This window comes from Achroia grisella, unplaced genomic scaffold, assembly GCF_030625045.1.
Source record: "Achroia grisella isolate CSIRO2021 unplaced genomic scaffold, CSIRO_AGI_Agris_v1 utg506, whole genome shotgun sequence".
NCBI classification, from domain to species: Eukaryota; Metazoa; Arthropoda; class Insecta; order Lepidoptera; family Pyralidae; genus Achroia; species Achroia grisella.
In genome coordinates, this window is record NW_026712900.1 from 58,015 (window position 1) to 84,798 (window position 26,784).

Sequence of the window (26,784 nt, forward strand, 5' to 3'; positions counted from 1 at the left end):
GACCCTTAAGAAACCGTAACCTTCTTGAAAAACCCCATGCTGAGAACAACTCACAAAAAAACTTTGAAGTCGACCTAACACAAAATACTTTTATCATAAAATTGCAGCTGGTTTTAAGTATAGTTCAATTTCAATGTGTTATTAAAACCCATTGTTTTAGGGTTGCCAAGCGAAAATTTAAAACAGAACCTTATAGTTCTACGTAATTATAACATTCATGTTAAGATTATACCGATTCATAATAAAATACAATATATTAGCGAATAGATACTGTCGTTATAATTTTATTGAAAACTGTGTATCTGGTCTGGCTTCCCCCGTTTGCTCATAACTTTGTGAGTTTGGTGCATCAAATCAAATCAAAATATCCATGTAGTTTTAGTAGATTCTTATGATATGTCAAATCTGCCGTCAAGTTTGAGTGCTTTCGAGCTAAGAATCAAATTAAAATATCTTTATCCATGTAGTTCTAATAGAGACTATTATGATATGTCAAATCTGCCGTCAAGTTTGAGTGCTTTCGAGATAAGAATCAAATTAAAATATCTTTATCCATGTAGTTCTATTAGAGACTATTATGATATGTCAAATCTGCCGTCAAGTTTGAGTGCTTTCGAGCTAAGAATCAAATTAAAATATCTTTATCCATGTAGTTCTATTAGAGACTATTATGATATGTCAAATCTGCCGTCAAGTTTGAGTGCTTTCGAGCTAAGAATCAAATTAAAATATCTATATCCATGTAGTTCTAATAGAGACTATTATGATATGTCAAATCTGCCGTCAAGTTTGAGTGCTTTCGAGATAAGAATCAAATTAAAATATCTATATCCATGTAGTTCTAATAGAGACTATTATGATATGTCAAATCTGCCGTCAAGTTTGAGTGCTTTCGAGATAAGAATCAAATTAAAATATCTTTATCCATGTAGTTCTAATAGAGACTATTATGATATGTCAAATCTGCCGTCAAGTTTGAGTGCTTTCGAGATAAGAATCAAATTAAAATATCTTTATCCATGTAGTTCTAATAGAGACTATTATGATATGTCAAATCTGCCGTCAAGTTTGAGTGCTTTCGAGATAAGAATCAAATTAAAATATCTTTATCCATGTAGTTCTAATAGAGACTATTATGATATGTCAAATCTGCCGTCAAGTTTGAGTGCTTTCGAGCTAAGAATCAAATTAAAATATCTATATCCATGTAGTTCTAATAGAGACTATTATGATATGTCAAATCTGCCGTCAAGTTTGAGTGCTTTCGAGATAAGAATCAAATTAAAATATCTATATCCATGTAGTTCTAATAGAGACTATTATGATATGTCAAATCTGCCGTCAAGTTTGAGTGCTTTCTAGAAATAGAAATAGAAATAATCTTTATTCAAATAAACTCATTACAAGCACTTTTGAATAGTCATATTTTGATTCTACCACTCATTCGGAATGCAGATTCATCACAAGAAGAATGAGCAAGAAACTTGTGTGTTGCTCTTTTTGATAGATGTTTTTTTTATATAAATAATTACAGTGTAACAAGTAAGAGGCATGCGACAATCAACATAGAAATCGCTACGCACTCATTATTAGTGTAATCAGATAATATTGTCAGTGCTATGTATTTAAAATTTTTCTACAAAAACATTATTATCGTTAACGAATTCTTCAATTTTATAGTAAGCTTTTTTGCAAAGGAAGTGTTTTATTTGACATTTAAATCTTTTTTCTGGCAGATTTATAACAGACTCTGGTATTTTATTGTAAAACCTTACGCAATTGCCATAAAACGAATTACTAACTTTAGCCAAACGACATTTAGGTAAAATCAGTTTGTTATTGTTACGTAAGCTTTTATTAGTGCAATCACTAACTCTTTTGAAACTGTCTATATTCTTCCTGGCATACATGATGTTTTCATAAATATATTGAGAAGCAACGGTGAGGATATTTGATTCCTTAAAGCACTCTCGCAAAGACTCCCTGGAACCCATGCTATAAATGGAGCGAATTCTTTTGTAAAATAAATATTGTATTTATATCAGCTGCTTTGCCCCATAACAAAATACCATACGACATAATGCTATGGAAATAACTAAAGTACACAAGTTTAGCTGTTGCCACGTCTGTTAATTGTCTAATTCTTCTTACCGCATAAGCGGCAGAACTAAGTCGACTCGCTAATTTAGTAATATGGGCACCCCATTGCAACTTGGAATCTAATGTGATACCTAGAAATACAGTATCATCCACAAAATTAATAGGTTTATTGTCCAACATGATTTTTGAATCTACCGGTCTTACATTGGGGAGAGTAAATTTGATACATTTAGTTTTATTTGCATTTAGTAACATATTATTAGCCGTAAACCATTTTAAAACATAAGAAAGAGCACCGTTTACTTCGTCCAAATCATCAATATGTCGATTGACTTTGAATACTAATGAAGTATCATCAGCAAACAGAACTATGTCAGCTATCTTTTCTACCATATAAGGAAGATCATTTATGTAAACTAAAAATAAGAAAGGACCTAAAATAGCCCTGAGGAACACCCATTTTAATACTAGTTCCTTGACCATTTATTTCGACAACTTGCATTCTATTATTTAGATAGGATTTCATCATGCTTTGTGCTTCATATTTAATACCGTAATGTTCAAGTTTGAGCAAAAGTGTTTCATGTTCAACGCAATCAAATGCTTTTGAAAGATCGCAAAATACACCGACTGCATCCTGAGACCTCTCCCAAGAATCAAATATATATTTAATGAGAGCTACACCGGCATCAGTAGTTGAACCGGCCGTGAAACCAAATTGTCGACTGTGAAGCAGTTTATTTACTTTAAAGTGTTGTAGCATTTGATTGAGCATAATTTTTTCAAACACTTTACTCAATACTGGTAAGATAGATATAGGCCTATAATTACCTACCACAGTTTTTTCTCCTGACTTAAAGAGTGGAGTTATTTTGCTATGTTTCATTAAATTGGGAAAAACACCGTCAGAAATACATTTATTGAAAATAATTACTAAATATGGAGCAATAACATCTATAGCGGTGTTAATAACTTTAACAGACATGCCCCAATGGTCTTCAGTATTTTTTAAATTTAATTGTTTAAATGTTTTAGTAATTGTAGCAATGTCAATAAATGTAAATTTAAATGTAACCGGACAAGAAACAACATTATCAATAAGGAATGATTTAGCTGTACCAGGAGAAGAGTGAGGAATAATATCAGTTGGAATATTAGCGAAAAAATTTTCAAAAATATTGACAATTTCTTTTGTGGACGTTACTAGTTTATCATTATAATTTAGCGTAAAATCGTTATATGGACTTTTAACTTTGCCAGTTTCTTTGTTAATAATATTCCACACTGTCCTTATCTTATCCTTGGACTCTTTAATTTTTTTATTTAGATAATTAGACTTTGCTACATTACATACCTTTTTAAAAGTTTTTGAGTATCTTTTTACATAATTTACGAATGTACTATCGAAACGGTATTTTTTTTGAGCATATAAATCAAATAATATATTTCTACTTTTAAGAATTTTTGCCCATTCTGAAAATTTTGTTTTGTTAATAATACTGATAGTTTTTTTGTTAAAAGCCTTATTATATTCGTTAGAAACAATATTGAAGAAATCTGTATAAAGTTTTACGAACTGATATTTTAAATTTATTTATCTTATAACTAGTTAAGTCTCTTTTTAATAAATTAATTTTCCCAATTTTGTTTAGGTGATTTGGAAAAATAACTATTTGACCACAGTGATCAGAAGGAAGGTTGTTTATTATTATTTTATCTAAATACTCACTGTTGCTAAATATGTTATCCAAGCAAGTAGCAGACGTGGCAGTGATACGAGTGGGTTCGTGGAAGACATTACTCAAGTCAAAGGATTGAAATAAACTCATTAATTTAGTTTTTGTGGTATTATGTGATAAAATGTCAACATTGAAATCACCACACACTATAATTTTTTTGTTAATATTAAATACTCTTTTTAAAATATCCTCCATTACCTCTTCAAATAAATTATAATCACTATTTGGAGGTCTATAAACACATATAACTATATAATTGTCTAGTTCCACACAGGAAATTTCAATACAACATTCAACAGAAAGATTGCCAATATCACTACGTTCTTTTACTTTTATATTATTTTTCACCAATATCATAGAACCTCCTCTATTTACTATTTTTCTATTAAAGCAGCTGACAATATTATAATTGTTTAAGCTGAACATCATATTGCTCACTTTGAGCCAATGTTCAGTTAAACATAGAACATCTATATTATTTTTTTCTAAAAACAATTGAATAATTAATTCACAGCCGAGAAAACTTTGTATGTTCTGGTGAACAATTTTCAATTCTGATAGCTTTCCCTTTGTCTTTTTCAGCAGTTTAAATCTGCAGTCATATTTAAATTTTTGTAAATAAAAGGATTCTTACTAGAATCAATATTTATGTCAATATTTTCAGTATGTTTAGTATAACATTAGTACAAGTTACTAATTGGATTAATGCAACCCATTATATTACTTATAATGGGGTCATTTATATTTAGCTAGTAAATACTATATTTCTTATTGGCAGATAAAATCTATCTCCAGTCATACAAAAGTTTGTAACAAATTTGACTATCAAAAAATAAAAAATTATGACGACATGTCATATTATAAATTAAATTATTAATATAATATATGAACTTATTTTGTTCAATGGTCAGAGAACGACAGTAAGGAAATGCACATAATATTATTTTACCTATGCCCAGCTCAGCAATATTAAGCAAAGAGTTTACAAGTTTAATTACATGACTTTTTTTTACATATAAACAGTTGCCTAAAGCAATGACTAATGTGGTTAACTTATCATACCTACCATTAACCACCTTATTTAAAATATTAGGCAATGAAGCACCAGGAAGACAATTAATGACATGTTGATATAGACTTTCTGATAATGAACGGCCCAGACCCTTACCATATTCATCTGAATAAATAATTGTCCTTCGTACTGGTGCAACATTACAATTATCAGTTTTTAAAGACAAGTTAGAATTGAGTAAACTAGAACAAGGAGTGATTGATCATACCGATGTGATTGACTTATTGTTATTTCCATTAGGGCTATACTGACAAGATTTAGGAGATTCAGGTGTCTCACAACAACATTTCTCTGTCAATGAGGTAAACCGCTCCATGTTGTAATACTCTATTAATTTATCCAGCGATTTACTATAATTATTAATTTCAAGTTGAGCACACTCATATTTTTTTGTTAAATTAGATAATGAAGATTCTAACTCTTGAATTTTACTCTTTAATTTATTTTGTTCTAAATCCTTATCATGTAAATTTGTTTTACAATTTTGAAGTTCTAAAATTTTTAAAATTAAAATTTCGAGCTAAGAATCAAATTAAAATATCTTTATCCATGTAGTTCTAATAGAGACTATTATGATATGTCAAATCTGCCGTCAAGTTTGAGTGCTTTCGAGCTAAGAATCAAATTAAAATATCTATATCCATGTAGTTCTAATAGAGACTATTATGATATGTCAAATCTGCGTCAAGTCGTAGTGCTTTCGAGCTAAGAAGAACTGACAAGAAACTCAGCTTTTATTCATTTTAAATGAGCTTGTACATAATTACAAAAATACAGATTCATTTTCAAATTCAAATTAAGGTGTGAGCACCAGCATATGTTATTGCAATTTTTAGAGAAGAATATTCAAATCATTGCAGAGATTCCGGAGATTAGTTTACCAAATTAAAATGGAGCATAATCATGTCTAATTAAATAAATAAAGAGTAGTCTATATTGTGTATAAAATAAAAAGCTATTCTAATCTCGTATGTTGGAGAGTACTGAAAATTCTGTAAATTTTCAGTACTCTCCAACATACGAGATTGTATTTTAGCGGATTTTTATACTAAATTTTTATTTTCTGTTTACTGTAACTGGATTAAACCGAATTTAAACAATATCAAGCTTATACTGTACATAAAGTAATAATGTTATATACAGTTATGACACATAGATGTTATGAGACTGATATTTTAGTAGACTTTGAGTCTTGGACTTTGATCTTAAATTGAGACTTTGATGTAGAAACAAGTTGCTTTGCATCTTTTATGTTATATTGAAACTTTGCAAACAATTTTTTTATATTACGACGCTGACAAACAATCATACGGCCAATCTGATGATAAACAGTTACGGTAGCCTATGCACGCCTGAAATACCAGTCAAGTACGCGTTGTCGACCCTTAAGGACGTTTAATATACTGTTCTTGACAACGATATGTTCCAACACCTGCTGTCTACCAAATTAGTTCGTTATCAGTGTTATCATCACCTGAGAATCATAGACTTTTATGTCGGCTTCGAACTGATGAGCTTTGGCGTCAAACTCGGGATAGTAAACGACTAGGCCAGGCTGTAGATAGAGAAGACTAAACCGTCATGTTTAGTTGTTATCTGCATCAATATTTATAAATACATATTTTAAAAAACAATTGATAAGATACCAACATGACATATAACACAGTCGTTTGTCAATGAAACTAGTAAGAAAACGATTCGCGCGTTTGACCTTTGCTCATAACTGTAAATAGGCATTTAGAAATAACTGAACAAATGTTCATACAGATATTTAATTATATATAGATTATATTATATTTGACCCTCAAAATATATATTTGTTATGATACATTTATCTAATAATTAAATTAAAATATCGACGCCTTTGAAAACAGACAGGCAAAGGGGCTTACAAAAGTAAACCTAGATAAGATATTCATAATTTTTTAGACTGATGAAACCCGATTCGTCATACTCTACATGAATGACGAAATACAGGTGTGACATATACTCAGCTAAATATACTCACCATAATGAGTGACGTCACTTTTTCTGAATTAAATTATTCAAGCAGCTTGCTTTGTAAGCTGTGTTTCAGTTTAATGTGAATATAGAAGTATAATACCGGTTGGGAGATCTAAGAGCCTAAGGTATCATACCTTAGTTCTTTAGAATTGCAATGTATAAATCGGAAGTTAAATGTAGTTTACCTAAAAATAAGAGCTGACTTGACCTGACTTCATTCTCATGCTATCATCTTCTACGAGCTATATGCTCCGACAGCGCAAATGTGAACATAATTTCATTTCCCATAAAAATATTGTTAATCCATATATAGAATAATAATAATAAATAATAATATAATTATTAAAATATCAACTTAATAACTCGAGCCCACATTCATCAATCATCAAGACAAGTCTCTTTATAATTGAAGACAAAGTACCAGGCGAACATAACTATAGAGATGTTTATTGAAATTAGTCTTTGCAAAACTTGTTCACAGAACCTCCTGTATGCATCTACTATCCTAGTACTTCGTAATATTTTCTTTGGTTAGTCGAGCGTTGTCCGTCTTTTTTTATTCTATAAAACATACTATATAATAAAATAAATATATAAAAAGAGGTAAGAAAGTTATACCTACCAGTATAGGTAACTGCACCATTGGTCTCTGAAAACAAAAGAAAATAGATTTGGATTATTATTATCCTGGTATTAATAATATATATTAATGAATGAATGAATGAAAGTAATTTCTAAAAACCATATATTTCTTTTTCCTAATAATGCATATATGCAAATAACAATAATTGTTCAAGGATCTACCTAATCCTTGAACAAAAGTCTTTTATTAGATCGCACTGTACGCAACCATTTGAGATTTGTATCATTCTAAAACCGACTCTATATAAATGAAACTACATATAATATTTAACTTTTGGGATCTTTCTATACATCCATCTTCTGATTGATAATAATAATAATAATCTCAGGACAATTCACACAGCGTCATCTAGACTCAAGTTAAGCTACATATACATGGATATTTTTTTTTGTAAATACATACATATTATACATAGAAAACACCCAGACCGATACAAACAATCATACTTATGAATACAAACGTTTGTGCCGTGCGAGGAATCGAACCCGCGACTATCGGTCGTAAAGCGGCGTGCTAGACCTCTAGACCACCGAGGTCGTCGTTGATGTTAAGAATGACCGTACCATCTTGGATTTCAATATATCGAGCGAAATGTGGACATATCAAGTGTTGATCATTACTCCAACTACATTTACATTTGATAATGCCTCTAATTATCCCATTTGGGATAATCTTTCAAAAGTATATATATAGTCTAGCAGTTTAACACACCGCTTTCATTCCGATAGTCGCGAGTTCGATTTCACGCATGTTACAAACCTTTGTATTCATGAGCATGATTGTTTGTATTGGTCTGGGCGGTTTCTATATATATTATATTCTATGGTATTTATATATTTTTTATGTACTACGATGATGGCAAACAAGAATACGGTTTAAATGGTTACTATAGCCTATGGACGCCTGAGACACCATGGATGTCACGTGAAAAACCTCATGCTGTAGTCTCATGAAAAATCTAACAGTTATCTAACACAAGTTCGGTTTAGCTTAGCACTACATGGCGCTGTGTGAATTGTTCAAGGATTTTACTATTATAAAAAAATATAAAAAAAATTGTATTTCTAAAAATTCTTAAATAAAAACTCACTTTTCAATAACAACCAAAAAGACACGAAAAAATGTCTGCACAGTTCGACAGTGTATATTCCACGCACTCAGACATGTATCTTATTACTAGTTAGGATGTGTCATTCTCTATAAAAAAATATCGATTATTAATTATTCAAACAGTATAATATTCGATTAAGTAAATTAAATAAGAATCGATTTTTCAATCAGTTATAATCGATCATTTTCATACAACACTATTTTATGACACCTTGGCATGTGAGTGTTCGTTTTTAATTTTTAGATCATCGTTAGGTTCCATCGCTATTGGTTAAAAATAAAACCATATTCTTGTTTTTTAGACCTCTTCGATTTGTATCCAGGCGGCAAATAAAAAAAATATGTTTTTGAAACAATAAAATCGACGGCCTCGTTGGTTTCGCGGTTACACACCGCCTTACTTCCGATGGTCACGGGTTCGATTCCTCGCACGGCACAAACATTTGTATTCATACATATAATTGTTTGTATCGGTCTGGATGTTTTCTATGTATATATTGATGAAAAAAAAATATCTATGTATCAGTTATCTAGTATCCATAACACCAGCTTTAGTTAGCTTACCTTAAGTCTAGATGGCGCTGTGTGAATTATACTACGATTATTATTATTATATTATTACTAGCTGTGTGTATTATATATTTTGTACTAATAATATTTCTTTATGTTTTATGTCAATTTGGACGAATATCTGTATAATGTATATTGATTCTTATTTTTTCTTTATTTATATACTAGCTGTGCTCGCGCTATAGTATTAATAAGATTATAAAATCGATAAAACAAGCCGATTTTTTATAATCGATTATCTTTACACATCTCTACTTATTAGTAACAAAAAAATCGGTTTAGCAAATACGTGTGTACGTGTTGTTTACGCGTTTTGTTATGATACATATTCATAATTTGTGTCTACGTCAATCTCTGCTAATGGGTATTCATATGAGTAACCTTGGTGGTGCAGTGGTTAACTTATTGCTCGACCTGCCGATGATTATGGGTTCAATCCTGCACAATATTTTGTCTTTATGAGATGTTTGTTTGTATTGTTTTGGGAGTCAGGACAGCATCATCTCTACACTGATGTAGGTTTAAATAAATAAATAAATAAATAAATTGGTTTTTGTTGTCATATATACTGTGAGAGTATTTTTCAGAATTCATAATGATGAATTTAACGTGACTACTTTCAGGGGGATCCGTGTAGAGGTCAACCTGATATGGTACTAGTTATGGGGTTAATTGATCTGCATTACTAACAATCCTATACCCCCTTGTTACAACTGGTTACACAAACATTTTCATATTTAAAATTACATAACTTAATACACAAAATCAAAATTTTCAGTTCATCACTATTTTATACTAAAATTTTTGACTCCCCAACCTTTTGTTATACAATATCATATTGTGACGTAAATTATATATGCTCCCTAAAGAAATAAACAATGATGTTGTTTTGTATACAATACTGAAGAGTTCAAGGTTATAAGGCTAGTCCGAAGCATAGATACGATAGTAGTACGTGGTACACGATTTGAAGTAGGCTTTATTTATTTATTTATAATTAAATATTATAATAAATTCGTATTATGTGTTTACAAAAAAATCTAATTATTTATATCAATTGTCTAGTACACATAACACAAGCTCTCCTCTTACCGTGGGACTAGATGGCGCTGTGTGAATTGTCCAGGGTCATTTATTTATTGATTAATTCATTAAGCCTATTTTTAAATAATTTTTTATTCTCCTTTTATGCTTTCGGTAATTTTTTTGTATATTAAATTGATCGGTAGTAAGGACTTACATTAAATATTTCTATTTTAGTTTCTAGTAGGGAGTGCTAGATTTTTTTCAGACTAACCTAATGCTTTTGGCCGCAACTGGGGTTTACAGCATTACCGCACTGGCAAGGGCAGAGGGCACTCCAAACGCTTGGAAGGACTTGTGGAGCTGCTGAAGGCCAATTTCCGCCTGATGTATACTATTCTGGTATGAGGGCACCGTTAGGGGTTCGAAACTCGGCTCAGACCGTTGTAATTTCGATCCCCGTTTGAATTGGACGGGAAATCGATCGGAAAGGGAGTGCTAATTGGTTTTTAAGTCTATTACTTTTAAAACTAGAATACGATAAATGATTACCAATAAATATGAGATGGACATCTAAAAATATATAACTTAAAGGTGACTGACGTCGTGATCTATCAACGCACAGCCCAAACCACTGGACGGATCGGGCTGAAATTAGGCATGCAGGTAGACGTTATGACGTAGGCATCCTCTAAAAAAGAATTTTGATTAATTCTATTCCCAAGGAGATAAAATAGGGGATGAAAGTTTGTATTAAACTTTGTAAATTTTTAGCCGATCGGGCTGAGACTTTGCATGCATAAAGCTACTATGACGTAGGCATCCCCTAAGAAAGGATTTTGATAAATTCCACCCCTAAGGGGATAAATTAACGCGAGCGAAGCCGCGGGCAAGTCTCTAATATATATCCGATGCTAAAGTTATAATTTTTGATTTTGGAAAATATGATTTTACAATTTTCAAATCGCTTTATATTTGCTATTACGCGCATGCACTTTTATTGGATTACGAATAGGTCTGGGGTATTTGTAACATTATTGTTTCTCATTGGAATATCCCTCTAGGTAAAATAACGTATATACTTATGGAATTTGATGGAATGACAAATGCATGATACGGAATGACGTACGAAAGGGAAAGCCTTTCGCACGTCATTCCGTAGAGAGTGTTTTTTTTTATGAAACTGAAAAAAAAAACATAACAGTGGTGTTCTATGCATGTCAGTATGTAAATGTACATTTAGGAGTTTTTTTTTTCGGACTTCACTAATGGCTAATAATGACTTCAATAATCGGCTCTTGGCCGCAGCAGACCTTTACAGCTTCACCGGACGATAGGGAACGAGTGCAGATGGCACTTCAAACCCGGGGGAAGGACTTATGAAGCCTGACGGATACGAATTCAGTCTGACGGCACCGCTAGGGTTTCAGCTCAGGCTGTCGTAATTTCGATCCCCGTTTGAATTGTACGGGGGATCGAAATTACGACTGCCTCGGAGGGGGCACATTTAGGAGTGTCTAGGCCTAGAAATTTGCTACCGTAATTTAGATCGCAATGTCATGGCCGATACCAAAAAGCTGACGACTTCGGTGCCTTTGCAGTTTGAATCCGCAACGACTGAAAGTAAAATTATTTACTTTACTTTCAATCGTCGCGGATTCGATTCCTGGCACGGTACAAAGATTTTGCATTCATGAGTATGATTGTTTTTATCGGTCTGGATGTCTTCTATATATATATGTCTTTTACAAAAAAATCTTTCACGCAAAAACTACTGTACGGATTTTAATCAAACTTTACGGTAATACAGCTTAATATCAGAATAAAATATAAGCTATAATTGAAAAAGATATTATGTAAATTGGCCGAAATATAATGATAAATGTCAAGTAAGCGTGATGCAGAAGTCTGTCGTATAAATGAAAAATATCTCTATCCAATTCGCAAGACAATTATAGCGTGAAGATATTGAAATTAAAAACATATAAGTATGTAAATGGAAAACAGCAGTGCACAGATGTTATCAAATAACAATTTAACATAACGTAAACTTGTAACATGCGCGGAGAGGAAAAATCTAAACAGTACCAGTATCGAGTGCTCGAGTTGATTATTATAAACAAGAAAATCAATTGATAACAAATATTGGCGACACCGTATATATACAACACGGTTATTTTATAAATACGAAATGATCGCCTAGTGGTCCAAATTATAAGTTATAACATTATCGATTATATATAACTATTGTCAAAGACTACAATTAAATCTATATCTACATATAAATAAAATTGGAGTGCCTGTTTGTAATATTGAAACAACCGTTTTTTACTACATGCATAAGCATTAACATTTTTTACAATTTTTGTCTGTCTGTTTGTTCCGGCTAATCGAATACATTACTAAATACCACCAACTTTTCCATAGGTACGGTGGTATACGTTAAGAGCAAAGATCGCATATTTTTTATTTTGACAGCTGTATGCGCGTATAGCCCTTTGCCTCTCTGAATAGTATAAAAAATTACACACAATATTGGACGTAGCCATATCTATATAGAACGTGTAATGTAAATACTAATATAATACAGATAACACACATCGTATTTTTTTATTTTGACAGCTGTATGCGCGCATAGTCCTTTGCCTCTCTGAATAGTATAAAAAATTACACACAATATTGGACGTAGCCATATCTATATAGAACGTGTAATGTAAATATTAATATAATACAGATAATATTTAATTTTCATCATGGTTGTATACCTTAAGAACAAAGATCGTATTTTTTTATTTTGACAGCTGTATGCGCGCATAGTCCTTTGCCTCTCTGAATAGTATAAAAAATTACACACAATATTGGACGTAGCCATATCTATATTGAACGTGTAATATAAATACTAATATAATACAGATGTTTTTGTTTGTATTCCTTATCTGCAGTATGGGGCTGTTATATAAATACAGATAATGTGGCACTTGTTGATAATGCTATATAAAAATAATAATAATGCTTGTATTCGCAACGTATATTGCTACCTACACTATAATAAAACACATACAGCAATAAATATATAAACATAATTAACAAAAGGTCCTTGAAATAAAAACAGCTTACAAGCGAAGTTGCTTGGCTTTCAATAAAGTCTACCTCGGTTAGAATCAAATGGATCACCAAATTTTAGCGATTATCTGGTGATATAATAGTAATAATAATAATAACCTGGACAATTCACACAGCATCTTCTAATCCCTAGCTAAACAGAGTTTGTGTTCTAGTAGTACTGGACTACTTATATAAATCATACTTAAACCTTCCCTGGACTTCCAGGAATATTTCAAGAATAAAATTAGCCAAATCGGTTCAGCCGTTCTCGTGTTTTAACGAGACTAACGGACAGCAATTGGTTTTTATATATATAGATTTATTAAACTTCAATGGACACAATAGAAAATATAGTGCAGTACATTTAATGTACATAATGTACATTTTTAGTGGAATTAACCTTTCGGCATTTTCTACCAGTCAATCATGAACCATAGGCGGTCCAGAGGATAATTGTTGGCGGTACTATTGGGTACCGACAGCTTGTTTACACAGATTTTTCACGGAGATGATTACCATTCAATAATCATGGTAAAAAAACACAACGCAATAATACTGCTATTAAAATCATCCACTCTTTCATCCATTGAAGGGGATGGAACATCAAAATATGTTTTTCTCAAAAAATCCAAAGTCATGCGATGATATTGCTCCGTCGAAAATATTCCTTCAATCTGCTTTTATTACAGCAAAGCTTTCATACTTTAAAAGAAATTCTATACTAACTGTTACCCGTGACTTCGTCTGCATAAACTTTCATTCCCTATTTCATTCCCATTAACATTTTTTAAATAAAAAAATAAATTTTTTAATTTTTAATTTAATTAAGTTAGTTCTTATTAAAATTGATCCGTTCAGCCGTTTAGTCGTGAAAAGATAAAACTATACAGACAGACACACTTTCGCATTTATAATACTATAATATAAATATGGGAAGGTGAGTGATGTGGATTAATAACCCATATTGCTAGCAATGTACTATGTCAAGCTGACCTCCACGCGGTTCTTTCTGGAAACCATCGTAACAAATTCGTGGTGAATTTGTCACGATGGGCTAACTGACCTGATGTATCGGATCATCTTATCATCCTCATTTTTGTTTCTGTCAATTCACGTGTTTATCATGAATGAAATGAAATAAAAGTTTTCCTGACAATATTTCAAATTCTGATTCTAATTCAGTTTAAGCATAAAAGCTCAAATAATTGCTGATTGATTGTTATTCTAATAAAAGGTCTAATATCAAGCTAAAAAAATCGTAATAAAATTTACATCGAAGCAGGCTATTTTCGTAGTCATTATATTTACCCACGTGAAACCGGGTGTATAAAAGTATAAACTAAATTATAGTTATTAGAAAAATAAATTACAAAACCAACTCACCGATTCATCTAAGTGGCTAACACCATCTTCATCACGTTGGAGACACATCCAGATATCACAGCAGTAATTAAACAGTTTATTCACTTAAACATTAGCAATTAGAGAAAGTTCGAAACCGAGAATTGTGCCTAGCGGCACACCGCTATCGCGTTCTTAAAACGACTGAAGCAGTATAACTCCTTATGTTTTGAATACAATCTGAAACAGAAAAAAAAACAATAATAAACGTAACAGTCACAGTAGCCGTGTGTTTATGTACATTTATAGAAGGTATGGTGATTGTAACTCAATCTAAAGCACTATATAAAACTTCTGCAGTAATTAAAATACAAGATGATAGTGACTTGCTTTGAAACAAAGTATTTTTTGAAATGGAAATGGCAAAAAAAATTATTGTCTATGATGACGGCTTCGGTGGTTTAGTGCTTTACTTCTAGTAAAGCGGGATGCTTTACTTCCGATGGTCGCGGTTTCGATTCCTCGCACAATACAAACGTTTGTGTTCATGAGTACGATTGTTCGCATTGGTCTAGAAGTTTACTATGTATATTAGATAAGTATTTATCTCAGTTATCTAGTACCCATTACACAAGCTTTGGTTAGCTTGGGACTAGGTGGCGCTGTGTAAACTTTTTTGAGTTTAAGTCTGCGTTCGTCCTCGGAATGCAATTTATCTTTCTGTCAAATTTTATTGAAATCCGTTCACCCGTTTAGTAAAAAAAACGCTAGAGACAGGCACAGAAAGACACACTTTTCAAATTAGTAGAATTTAAAAAAATATACATTAAATCAAATACAAATAAAAGTATATCGTAGCAAAATTGATTGTAAGGCAATACAAAAGGGGAGGAGATTATTAATTGTGGGAAGTGATAATTCTATAGCTAGCTAGCAAAAGGGTCTACTCAATTAAGTCTATATCCTCAATGAGACCATCCCACCTAGAAACTATCGTAATTGAAGTGCTAACTGACCTGACGTTATATCGGAGACCTTAATGCTTTTCCATAATCACCCACAAAAATATATAATACCCACAAACGTTGTTTTGTCATATAAATTAAAATCGCTATTAAAAATTAGGGGTTAATGTTAGAAGGGCGAAAACTTATGTATTTTTCAACGCTAGATCATAATAAAATAAAATATTATGTCGAAAAAAAAAAATTAGTTAGAACCCTTACCACTTAGGATTATGAAAAATAGTAGCCAATTCTCAGATCTACTGAATATGCATATAAAATGTCATAAAAATCTGTAAAGCCGTTTTGGAAGAGTATGGTAACAAACACTGTGACTCGAGGATTTTATGTATAGGTAGCTGTGCCCGCGGGTTCACCCCGTGAAATTTATAGCCTACGTGTTATTATAAATATTCTTTATTGCACTTAAATACATTTATAAGTATATTAATTACAGCTAATGTTAACAAAGGAGGACTTATCTCTAAAAGAGATATCTTCCAGTCAACCCAATAGAGCGTGGCATAGGAAGTGTTGAGTGGGTTAAAATGTGCAAATTATATTTTTTATGAAAATGTCAAAATAATTAAAACTAAACATAAAAAATAATAATACACATAATTATAATACAATATATATATTATGATGTATAAGCTAAATAAAGTTACAACAAAATCCTTTCAGTAGTTTCTGAATGAAAGAGTAACAAACATTCATCCATACTCACAAACTTTCGCGTTTATAATATACTGTAATATACAGTAATGTGACTTTATAATACATAGTACCTTTGTAATGTTTATAAAAGACCGAGCTGACTCAATATAATCAACAGTAAACAATATGGTGGTTTGGCGGTCACCCGATATCTCCAAAACACGGTCGTGTCAGTTTCTAAAACATTGACTCACACGACGTGGTGTACTTATCGAACTAAATTTTATTTATATTGTGGTTTATTCTCCGGTGATACAATCCCCTCCGATCGATCCCCCGTCAAATACAAACGGGGTTCGAAATTACGACGGCCTGACCCGAGGTTCGAACACCTAGTGGTGCCATCAGACTAAAGTCGTATTCGTCAGACAGGAGTTGGCCTTTAGCCGCTCCATAAGTCCTTCCGCGGGATTGGAGTGCCATCTGCACTTGCTCCCTATCGTCCGGTGAAGCTGTAAAGGCCAGTTGCGACATTAGAGTAGTCCGATACAAAGAATCGTAATGAATTAATTAATACGTCAGCCATAACTTCTATACCTGATACGTTGGTTTGAATATATACTAGCGAAATGTTGGAATTTTTTATATATTTCGAATGGCAAACAAACAACAGCTCACATGATCGTATTCTTATGGATGATAATGAAATGGCACACGCCTGTGCTAACGGATTACGCTGGCGGGGCACCAGTGGAGGATGATCATGAGGTCAGGTCAGTTAGACCGCGGTAAATTCACTATGCATTTATCACGTTGGTTTCCAGGGGAAAGTACTTGGAGGCGACATAGTACAATGCTAGCAATGGGGTCATTAGTCCACGTCATTAACAATCCCCTTCCCCCCCCTCCACCAAATTTTTTTATATGATAATTTAATGGTGCACCCGCCTGCGCTAATGGCTTACGCTGACAAGGCGCCGGTGGAGGATGATAAGATGAGTATGAGGTCAGGTCAGGTAGCCCATCGTGGTAAATTCACTATGAATTTATCACGTTGATTGGTCCCGGGGGAACGACCAGGGGGAACGACCAGGGGGAACCATTGCTAGCAATGGGGTTATTAATCATATTACTATAACTACCCATACCTCCTCCGCCCACCTGATCTTAAAGGGCAACCGTGGCCTATATACATGAATAGTGCTCCTTGGAACACGCCCGTGGTATACCATGACTAAAATGTCATGCCTCTGTACCCTATAATTTCACGGGCACGTCTCTCTCCTATAGAAACACATCCTGTAAAGCAAGCAGCTTGAGAGTTGAAATAGACAAGTCAGAAGAAACCACGCAGACTGGTAGCATGTACAAAAAAACATTGACATATACCATTTTCAAGGTTAGCTGAAAGAAATATCTTTCTGCGATAATCTCGTCCTTGTACATTACATTTATCGTATCACTGTTTTTTTTCCTGAGTGTGTACAATAAAAAAAATGTAAACATATGTTTAAACCGAGATCCTCTAATTCTTCCTGAAAATTTTTATCGGTATCATATTTGCTTATTATAAAACAGTATTATAAACAGATTTCTTTATCAGTTACGATATGATTACATACACTTATGCACTACAATAAACATCTTATTTACTTATACTGTAAACTGATAATATAATAAAATAAATATATTGAGACCCGACATTTGCAATTTCATTTATCAGTAATAGCGACATCTATTAATTACTATTCGAACTACATTGTCTTTTACGTTCATTTTACTGATCAGCGCCATCTAGTGAGCGTAACCTGTAGCTAATTTTTTTCGACAAACGTCACGCCTGTTGCATACAGCCAGCCAATTGTTTACACAATACAAAAGACCCCTTGTTTGTTTTTCGCTAGACGTTTCCTGGTTTGTTTTGTGTGTGAACGCGTGTATGTGTGTGTGTGTGTGTGTTTTCACAGCCGGCCATAGAGGACGGTACACAAAATGTTGTTGTTTGCACGAGTCGACTCGGTAATAAATTCTGAGTTGAAATATTCTGTTACATGACGAAGGAGTAATGAATATACTGAATCGATTGATATTTCATTCGTTACGTCATTCGATAGGTATCTTTCTTATCGATATCAATGCCTACACACGTATGTAATTATAGAAGTGTAAAGTCGAAGTTTTTTTATCAAAAATAACTTATCGAAAATTGTCTCGTATTTTTATGCAATAACACCTACTTAAGATAACTAGATAACGAGTAGGTTTGTATTTTTAAGTACAGATTACAATTTATTGTCTCTTTTTTTTTAAATATATATATAGCAATTGGGACAAAGGACATGCTGCTCATCTGATGGCCATGGGCTCTGCTGCAACAGAAGCGGAGCTCCGGTCTTTTACGAAAGCACATGTAGTTTTCTTGAAGACATCACTACCCCATTGTTTCAGAATTACTTCGGCCGGGAATTGACTCAAGTATGTTTGAAGGTAGGCCAAAGACAATTTTGTGACAGTGCTATAAAATTTGGGTGGTATTCTAAATTCAATTCAATTTGTACCTCTGAACACTTTCACGTAAAATCTTAGAATACAAGTCGATTAAAGATCGGAAAAATACATAGAAGGCCAAAATAATGAAAAAATAAATGTAAAATCATTAACCTATATGACTAGCTAGTAGCCACGAATTCATCTTCAAAAACATTCATCCCTATTTCATTCGTATACAGATTATTTAATGACCAAATAAAGTTCATCTTTATCCAAATTATAATTATTATTTTGTTGTACCTACGTGTGTTGAAAGTGCAAATAAATTATTAAATCATATCAAAATCATTTACTTATTCATGTAGAATATTTTAGCCACTTATTATCGTTAAGTTTATTGTACCTATTATTATTTTTTCTACCGTTTAGTTCAGTATACCTATTCAATTGAGAACTGGCTAAAAAACTCAATTGAATTTCTTTTTTTAAAAGCCAGTTGATTCACATTGTATACTTATAGTATAGGTGCCTATGTCTAACAGTAAATGAAAATCTCGTGCATGAACAACTATTGCCATGCACGTTTGTCATTTATCTATCTATCTAAAAATGTATTTAATATATCAACGTCCTCTTGTTACGACATATCTTCGCACCAAATGTCATTAAGAAACGTTCAGCCGCTTCGCCGTGAAAACATAACAAACAGACAGATATACATTCGCATTCATAATATTGGTAATAATAATTTCTATAATTCGCTATCACCATCAAATATCGCCATGCAGTAGCGCGGTGATGATAACGACATTTATCAAAATGTCTTAATCTTTGATCTATATGACGTTGCTTTATCCCCTTATCACTTTGTATGAATGTAAAAAATATGATAAACAAAAAAAAATGATTAAGTATATCTAATTTTTAATTCATTAAATTTATCAAAAACCAATATCATACAGATATTGATTTTTCATTAACTAAGTCTTGAAGTCGCTTTTTTTATTGAATGATAAAGGAATGGTGCACCCGCCTGCGCTGTTTGTACTGGCGGGGTACGAGTGGAGGATGATTTGTATCAGAAAAAAGTTAGGTCTGTTAGACCATCGTGACAGATCACTAGGAATTAACCACACTGGTTTCCAGGGAACCAGGTAGAGGTCCCCCTGAAACTTGAAACTGGAACTATGACTGTCCCAGTCCGACCTGACATGGTACAGTCATACCTGGAAACCATCGTGGTAAATTGCCATTTGCCAAAATGGGTTAACTGACCTGACCTCATACTCATTTTATGATCCTTCACTGGTGCTCCGCCAGCGTTAACCGTTAGCGCAGGCGGGTGCACCATTCTATTATCATCCATATAAAAAATAGACGAAACTAAGGTATACCTACACACACAAATTTTTACAAAGTCTACCTTGCTAAAAATAAATTTACATAATCAAGCCCTCGGTAATGTAATATAGAAGAATGTCTGAACTAAAATAATTTTACATGGAATAACGCGAACGAAGCCGCGAGCTTGTTATACTGTCAAGATAAATATATACACTAAAACTAAATAAATAAAACAGAAAAATATTCAACCGTTCCCGTTCCATATATATAGACGAACAGAATGGCGTAGAAACAAACAAACAAACATTAATACCAAACTAAACACACACATTCATATCAACATAAAAATAAATGTAAATATTGCTGTGTAGACAGGATGGGGCAGGTAGAAATGTTTTATACGAAATTTTGAGATTATATAGAATAGAAATAGAAATAATCTTTATTCAAATAAACTCATTACAAGCACTTTTGAATAGTCATATTTTGATTCTACCACAAATTCGAATATTCGAATTCGATTCGAAATGCAGATTCATCACAAGAAGAATGAGCAAGAAACTTGTGTGTTGCTCTTTTTAATAGATGTTTTTTTTATATAAATAATTACAGTATAATAAGTAAGAGGCATGCGATAATCAACATAGAAATCGCTATGCACTCATTATTAGTGTAATCAGATAACTTAAAGTTTTTCTATAAAACCATTATTATCGTTAACGAATTCTTTAATTTTATAGTAAGATTTTTTGCAAAGGAACTGTTTCATTTGACATTTAAATTTTTTTTCTGGCAGATTTATAATAGACTCTTGAATTTTATTGTAAAACCTTACGCAATTGCCGTAAAACGAATTACTAACTTTAGCCAAACGACATTTAGGTAAAATCAGTTTATTATTGTTATGTAAGCTTTTATTGGTGCAATCACTAACTCTTTTGAAACTTATATATATTGTCTTAAATACTAAAGAAAGCATAATATTTAACATTTATAGACCAGCCTATTCATGAAAAAGATTATAATAATAATATCCTCAGAAAGTTCACACAACACCATCTAGCCCCAAGCTAAGCAGAACTCTTGTCATGGACAACTAAGAGAAATCATCATCAACATCATTTCAGCCCGAAAGAGAGCATATTGTAGAATTCAAGTCTATATTACCTGTGACCATCGGAAACAAACCGGTGTGCTAAACCACTACACCACCAGCGTATAATATGATGTGTATAACCTTGTATAACTAATGTAGTTACACAATTTGTTTGTTATTGTTACATCGAGAAGTGGAAAACAATGAATGATGGGAACTAACTTTCTTTGTACATGTATTTAGTACGTATGTAGACACAGACATGCAAAATAACATTCATGTGAATTCATAATTGTTAAATCACCGATTATATAGGTCTTACGCAAATGCATTGACGGTCTTGGTGGTCTAGCGGTTTAGCACACCGATTTTACTTCAGATGGTCGCTGGTTCGATTCCTCGCATGGTACAACTATTTGTATTCATGAGTATGATGTTTGTAACGGTCTGGGTGTTTGCTATGTACATTATGTATGTATTTTTAAAAAAATCGAATTGTTTATATCAGTTGTCTAGTACTCCTTACACAAGCTTTGCTTACCGTGGGACTAGATGGCGCAGTGTTAATTGTCCCGGGTCATTTATGCGTTTAGAATTTATGTGCGTTCCAAATACTTAATAGTATTTTTTTTATTCGGGCAGTTTGTATTCATACAAAATTTTAAACGTAAAATTTTAACAACCTTTTTATTTTTTATAGCACAGGGGACAAACGCATCACCTGATTCTAAGTGATCACCGCTGCCCATGAGTACCCGCAACACCAGGGAAATTGCCGGACTTTAAGAAAGAATAATATCTTTTCTAGTGATTTATTTAAAAGAGCAACACCCAAGTTTCATGCTCATTCTTCTTCTGAGTTCGAATGAGTTCTATGGTAGAAAAAAATATATAAATAAATTTATTGTATTAAGTTCGTTTAAATAAAGATTACCTCTATTCCATTCTATTCAATTTTAATTACGGCAAGATATTTTGTATTGTATTTTTTATTTGTGGATGATAATGGAATGGTGCACTCGCGAACGGCTACGCTGCTGGCGGGACACCAGTGGGGGATGATAAAATAAGGTTAGGTCACTTAGCCCATCGTGACAATTACACCAGGAATTTATCACAATGGTTTCCAAGGGGAACCCCGTGGAAGTCAACCTGACATGGTACACTGCTAGCAATAGCTTTTCCCCACTCACTTTACCGTTTTACCTTTCCAGTAATTTTTTTCTTATGCATGATTTTTTTGCTTTTTCAGTTACTTAAAAAAACATACTCCCTTGTGATAGCAGCACTCTATAATTATAACATTTCTATGTGTTTGTCTGTATTTGTAATATTATATTAGTACTATCAGTAAATACTTATGTAGTATAAACAACAATATTTATTGCAAACTTCATATCGGTCGTGACGCGTTTGTTATCAGTCTGTCGTATGACTGAAATATTCATGCCATCTAGTGTAAAAGGGGCTTTATAAATCTACGGTTGAAGGCTGTATGTGGAATGTTCAATGTTCCATTAATCGATATATTTTTCAATCAATTGATTAATTTGATTAAATTATAATTAGAAACGCTGTTTCATACAAAGGCTGAGTTTTGACTGTGAAATTACAAGATACGAAAGTATAGTAATATGTATGTGTCACATTAAAATTAATATATAAATATAAAAAAAAAACTTATTACAAGCTATATATATTTTAAGCAATATATATTAATGGATGATAATGAAATGGTGCATTCGCTAACGCATCACGCTGGCAGGGCAGCAGTGGAGGATCATAAGATGAGCATGAGGTCAGGTCAGTTAGCCCATGACAAATTAACCATGAATATATCACGATGGTTTTCAGGGGTACCGCGTGGAGGTCAATTTGATGAGGTAAATTGTTAGCAATGGGGTCATCAGTCCACATTCTTGCTCATTCTTCTCTTCGAATCTGTGAATGAGTTATACCATAAAGAAATGTGACTATTCAAAAGTGCTTACATTAAGTTTATTTGAATAAAGATTATTTCTATTTCTACTAACAATAAGCTGCGAATAGAAATAAAAAATGTTAAAACACATAAGCTATTGCTTTAGTTTACAATATTAAAACACTTAGGACGTGTTCAAGTCATTTCATAAATCGTATCGTAAGTAGGTACCACTGCGGTTTGTTTATAATTAATTTATAAGCGAAATAGGTCTAAGCTAAGCAACTGTATCGTGTTGCCAACACAATAACGTAATATGTTTATAGATCTACACGTTGGAACATGTGGGTTATGCCTTATATTTGAACATTTTTATAAAAAAAAAACACCATTATTGACTTGACGGCCTTGGTGGTCTAGGGATTTAGCATACCGCCTTATTCCGATGATCGCGGGTTCGATTCCTCGCCTGGAAAATATTTGTATTCATGAGTATGATTGTTTGTATCGGTCTGGGTGTTTTCTATTTATAATATGTATGTATTTACGAAAAAAAATATACATCTATATATTTGTATCAGTTATCTAGTACCCATAACACAAGCTTTAGCTAAGTTAACTTGGGTCTAGACGACGCTGTGTGAATTGTTCTGAGATTATTTTTATTATTATTATTTTTTATGTTAAAAACATATGATGGTAAGTATAAAATTACTTAAGATAAGTCCTCCTTTGCTAACAAAATTTCCAGTACTATTTAAATGGGCCTAATGACCCTAAGGGCTCCGCTGAAAATCAGCGCTGTAGTTCGGTTGCAGCAATATGCTGAGCGGAGTCCTGTTTAGTAAATATTTGTTAGTAGTGTATTGATTTTTAATTATTTTTTTCTATGTTGGAGTGGTGTTTATGTATACATTAATTTAATATAGGTAAGCTAATGTTAACTTTATTGCTAAATAAATGTATATTATTATTATATTATTAATGTATTTTAAATAATAAATTTAAAAATGCTTTTTATATAATATTTATATAAATTTGACGTAATCATGTATATAAATCAGATTGCTCTTCAGGTAGCCTACAGTAAATGTTTGTATAGAGATCTTTCCCACCAAGCGTACCAAAACTTTTACAACAATGTATATATTTGACAACAACTATTATTAAAATGTAATCAACGTATATACTGTAACAATTATTAAATGAAAAAATGCAATATATAAATTTGACCATGAAATCAATTGCGCTGTTTGTATAGAGATTTTAAAAACATTATATATTTCAATTACAACTTTGGTGAAAAAATTACTCTTAATTCACTCTACCTACCGCATAACAGACAGTGATTTATAAAAACATAATCACATTTGAATTTAGAACCTACATTTCCATAATATCGTTAAAAAAACAAACGCTTCAAACTAATCGATCCAAAATACATAAATCATTAAAAAAAAAACGTGGGAACACACCAATATTATATACGTACATAACACACGTCCTCTAAAAATGCGTGATGACATTTACATTAAACTTTTTATTTGTTATCACAATGTCATGAATAATATTTATTTAGAAAACATAAATAGAAACTTTCGCGCGTATTTCTTCACCTTTTCGCTAACATCTGACTGATACGGACATGTAGGTAGTAACGTACAAAAGACGTCAGTCTACACGTCATTTAAAACTGACGTATCATGAGCGTCTCGTACAGAGCTACATCTATACATATACATACCTATATAATAAAAATTGATTGCTGTCTGTAAACTAAATATAGGAGAATTCTTGAAGACTTTATCCACGTAAAAAGTATGTGATATTTGGATCTACTCTAATGCTGTTGGCCGCAGCTGATCTTTACAGCATCACCGTACTATAGGAGGTGAGTCCAGCCGGCACTCCAAACCCGCGGAAGGACTTATGGAGCGGCTGAAGGCTAACTTTTCAGTCGTCTTTTTCGTCAGGCAGGCTGACGGATATGTACAAAGTAATTGAAAGTCTGAAATGGAATTTAAAACTTCACACATAACAATTGTAAAGTTTCTAAAATAAAAGTAGCCTAAGTTACTCCTTATAATTAGCTATCTGCGAGTGAAAGTCCCATCAAAATTGTTTCAGCCGTTTCAGAGATTAGAAGATTTGAAGAAAAGAAAAAAGAAAGATAGAAGAGATTCGAAGGCAAGAACAAACAGAAAGACTGAAATAAATTATGTAAGTATCGTGTTTTCATGTTTTCATATGTATTTAAAGTGAAAAGCAGCGAATTTAAAATTATAAACAGACTGAGGTATAGGGTAATTAAGGCATGGTACATTAACCAAATAAAATCTATATACACTTATACATATAAATTGGAGTGTCTGTAATATTGAAATAAACGTTTTTACTAGATGCACATGAATATAAATACGGCACATACACCAAAATATCATTTTTTACCATTTTTCTCTGTCTGTCTGTTTGTCTAATCTATGAAATGGCTGGACCGATTTTGACGGGACTATCTTTGGCAGGTAGCTGATGTAATAAGGAGTAACTTAGGCTACCTTTATTTTAGAAAAAACCTTTTATTTTAGATACATAAACTTAAATTCCACGCGGACGGAGTCGCGGGTACAGCTAGTAAAAAATAAAAAGACTCAAGAGATTATTACTACAGATTTTCCTTTTTTTTTTCAAAGTATTCTAAAACTGTTTGCTATACATCCCTTTACATCTTCACCGGTCGAAATGACGGCGAATGCAGAGGAAACACCAATCCCGCGGAAAGACTTAGGAAGCGGCTGAAAGCTGAAGCCCAGCTTCCATCTGACGGATACAACTTTAACGTAATACCTCTAGGAGCAAGGACAGTCGTACTAGTGTCCTCGTAATAATAAGAGATTATTACCCTTTGCTATGTTGTATGAGTTTTATGAGAGTGAGAAACACCCCATAGGGTATTTCTCACTCTCATACAAGTTTGTACGAAATTTTGATTTCCGAAAATCGGTCAAAATACCATATAAGTTAGAGAGGCAAATTTGACTTATGTATGAAATTTTATCAGATTTATTTTTATTGTGAAAGACTTTTGTTTAAAGGTTGAAACTTTGTTGGCAGACACATTTTGCCACACAAAACCACATTGCGAAATCACCTTCCAGCCATTTTCCCAATTATTTTTTTCAAGTAAAGATCTTCTTAAACGGCCGACAACGCACTTGCAATTCCCTTGGGTGTTCACGGACTTATCATCAAGTGAGCCGCAGTCGCTTGTCCCCTATGCTATAAATAAAAAAAAGGTTTGCAACCCTGGCCAGGAGTTCGAATCTTGGCCCAGGCAGTAATTTCAATCCCTATTGCTATGGGACAAGGAATCTCCTATTAATGGGATTAATGACTTCCTACCGTAATTATTATTAGTAATTCCACTAAAGTATTGCTAATACATCTAATTAAGCTAATAACATAGCAATTGAATTTAATTAATCCCAGACTATTACAAAAATATGAAAACTATATGAATACACACTAGTTTCTGAGTTAGGAAACGTAACCAGGTCGGAAGCATGCT

The 26,784-nt window shown here is 32.6% G+C and overlaps 1 protein-coding gene across 3 annotated transcripts in view; it reads right to left on the bottom strand.

The window, feature by feature from the left end:
* LOC131846219 (forkhead box protein P3) overlaps positions 1-14,879 on the bottom strand; it is a 60,694-nt gene extending 45,815 nt beyond the window's left edge. For all 3 annotated transcript variants that reach the window (XM_059195469.1, XM_059195470.1, XM_059195468.1), the window contains exons 1-2: positions 14,750-14,879; positions 7,538-7,564 (exon numbers count right to left, since the gene is read on the bottom strand). In XM_059195469.1, coding sequence (XP_059051452.1) covers positions 7,538-7,564; positions 14,750-14,797 — 75 coding nt within the window. In that variant the 5' untranslated portion in view covers positions 14,798-14,879. The remainder of the gene's footprint in view (positions 1-7,537; positions 7,565-14,749) is intronic.
* Between the last annotated feature and the right edge of the window lie 11,905 nt (positions 14,880-26,784).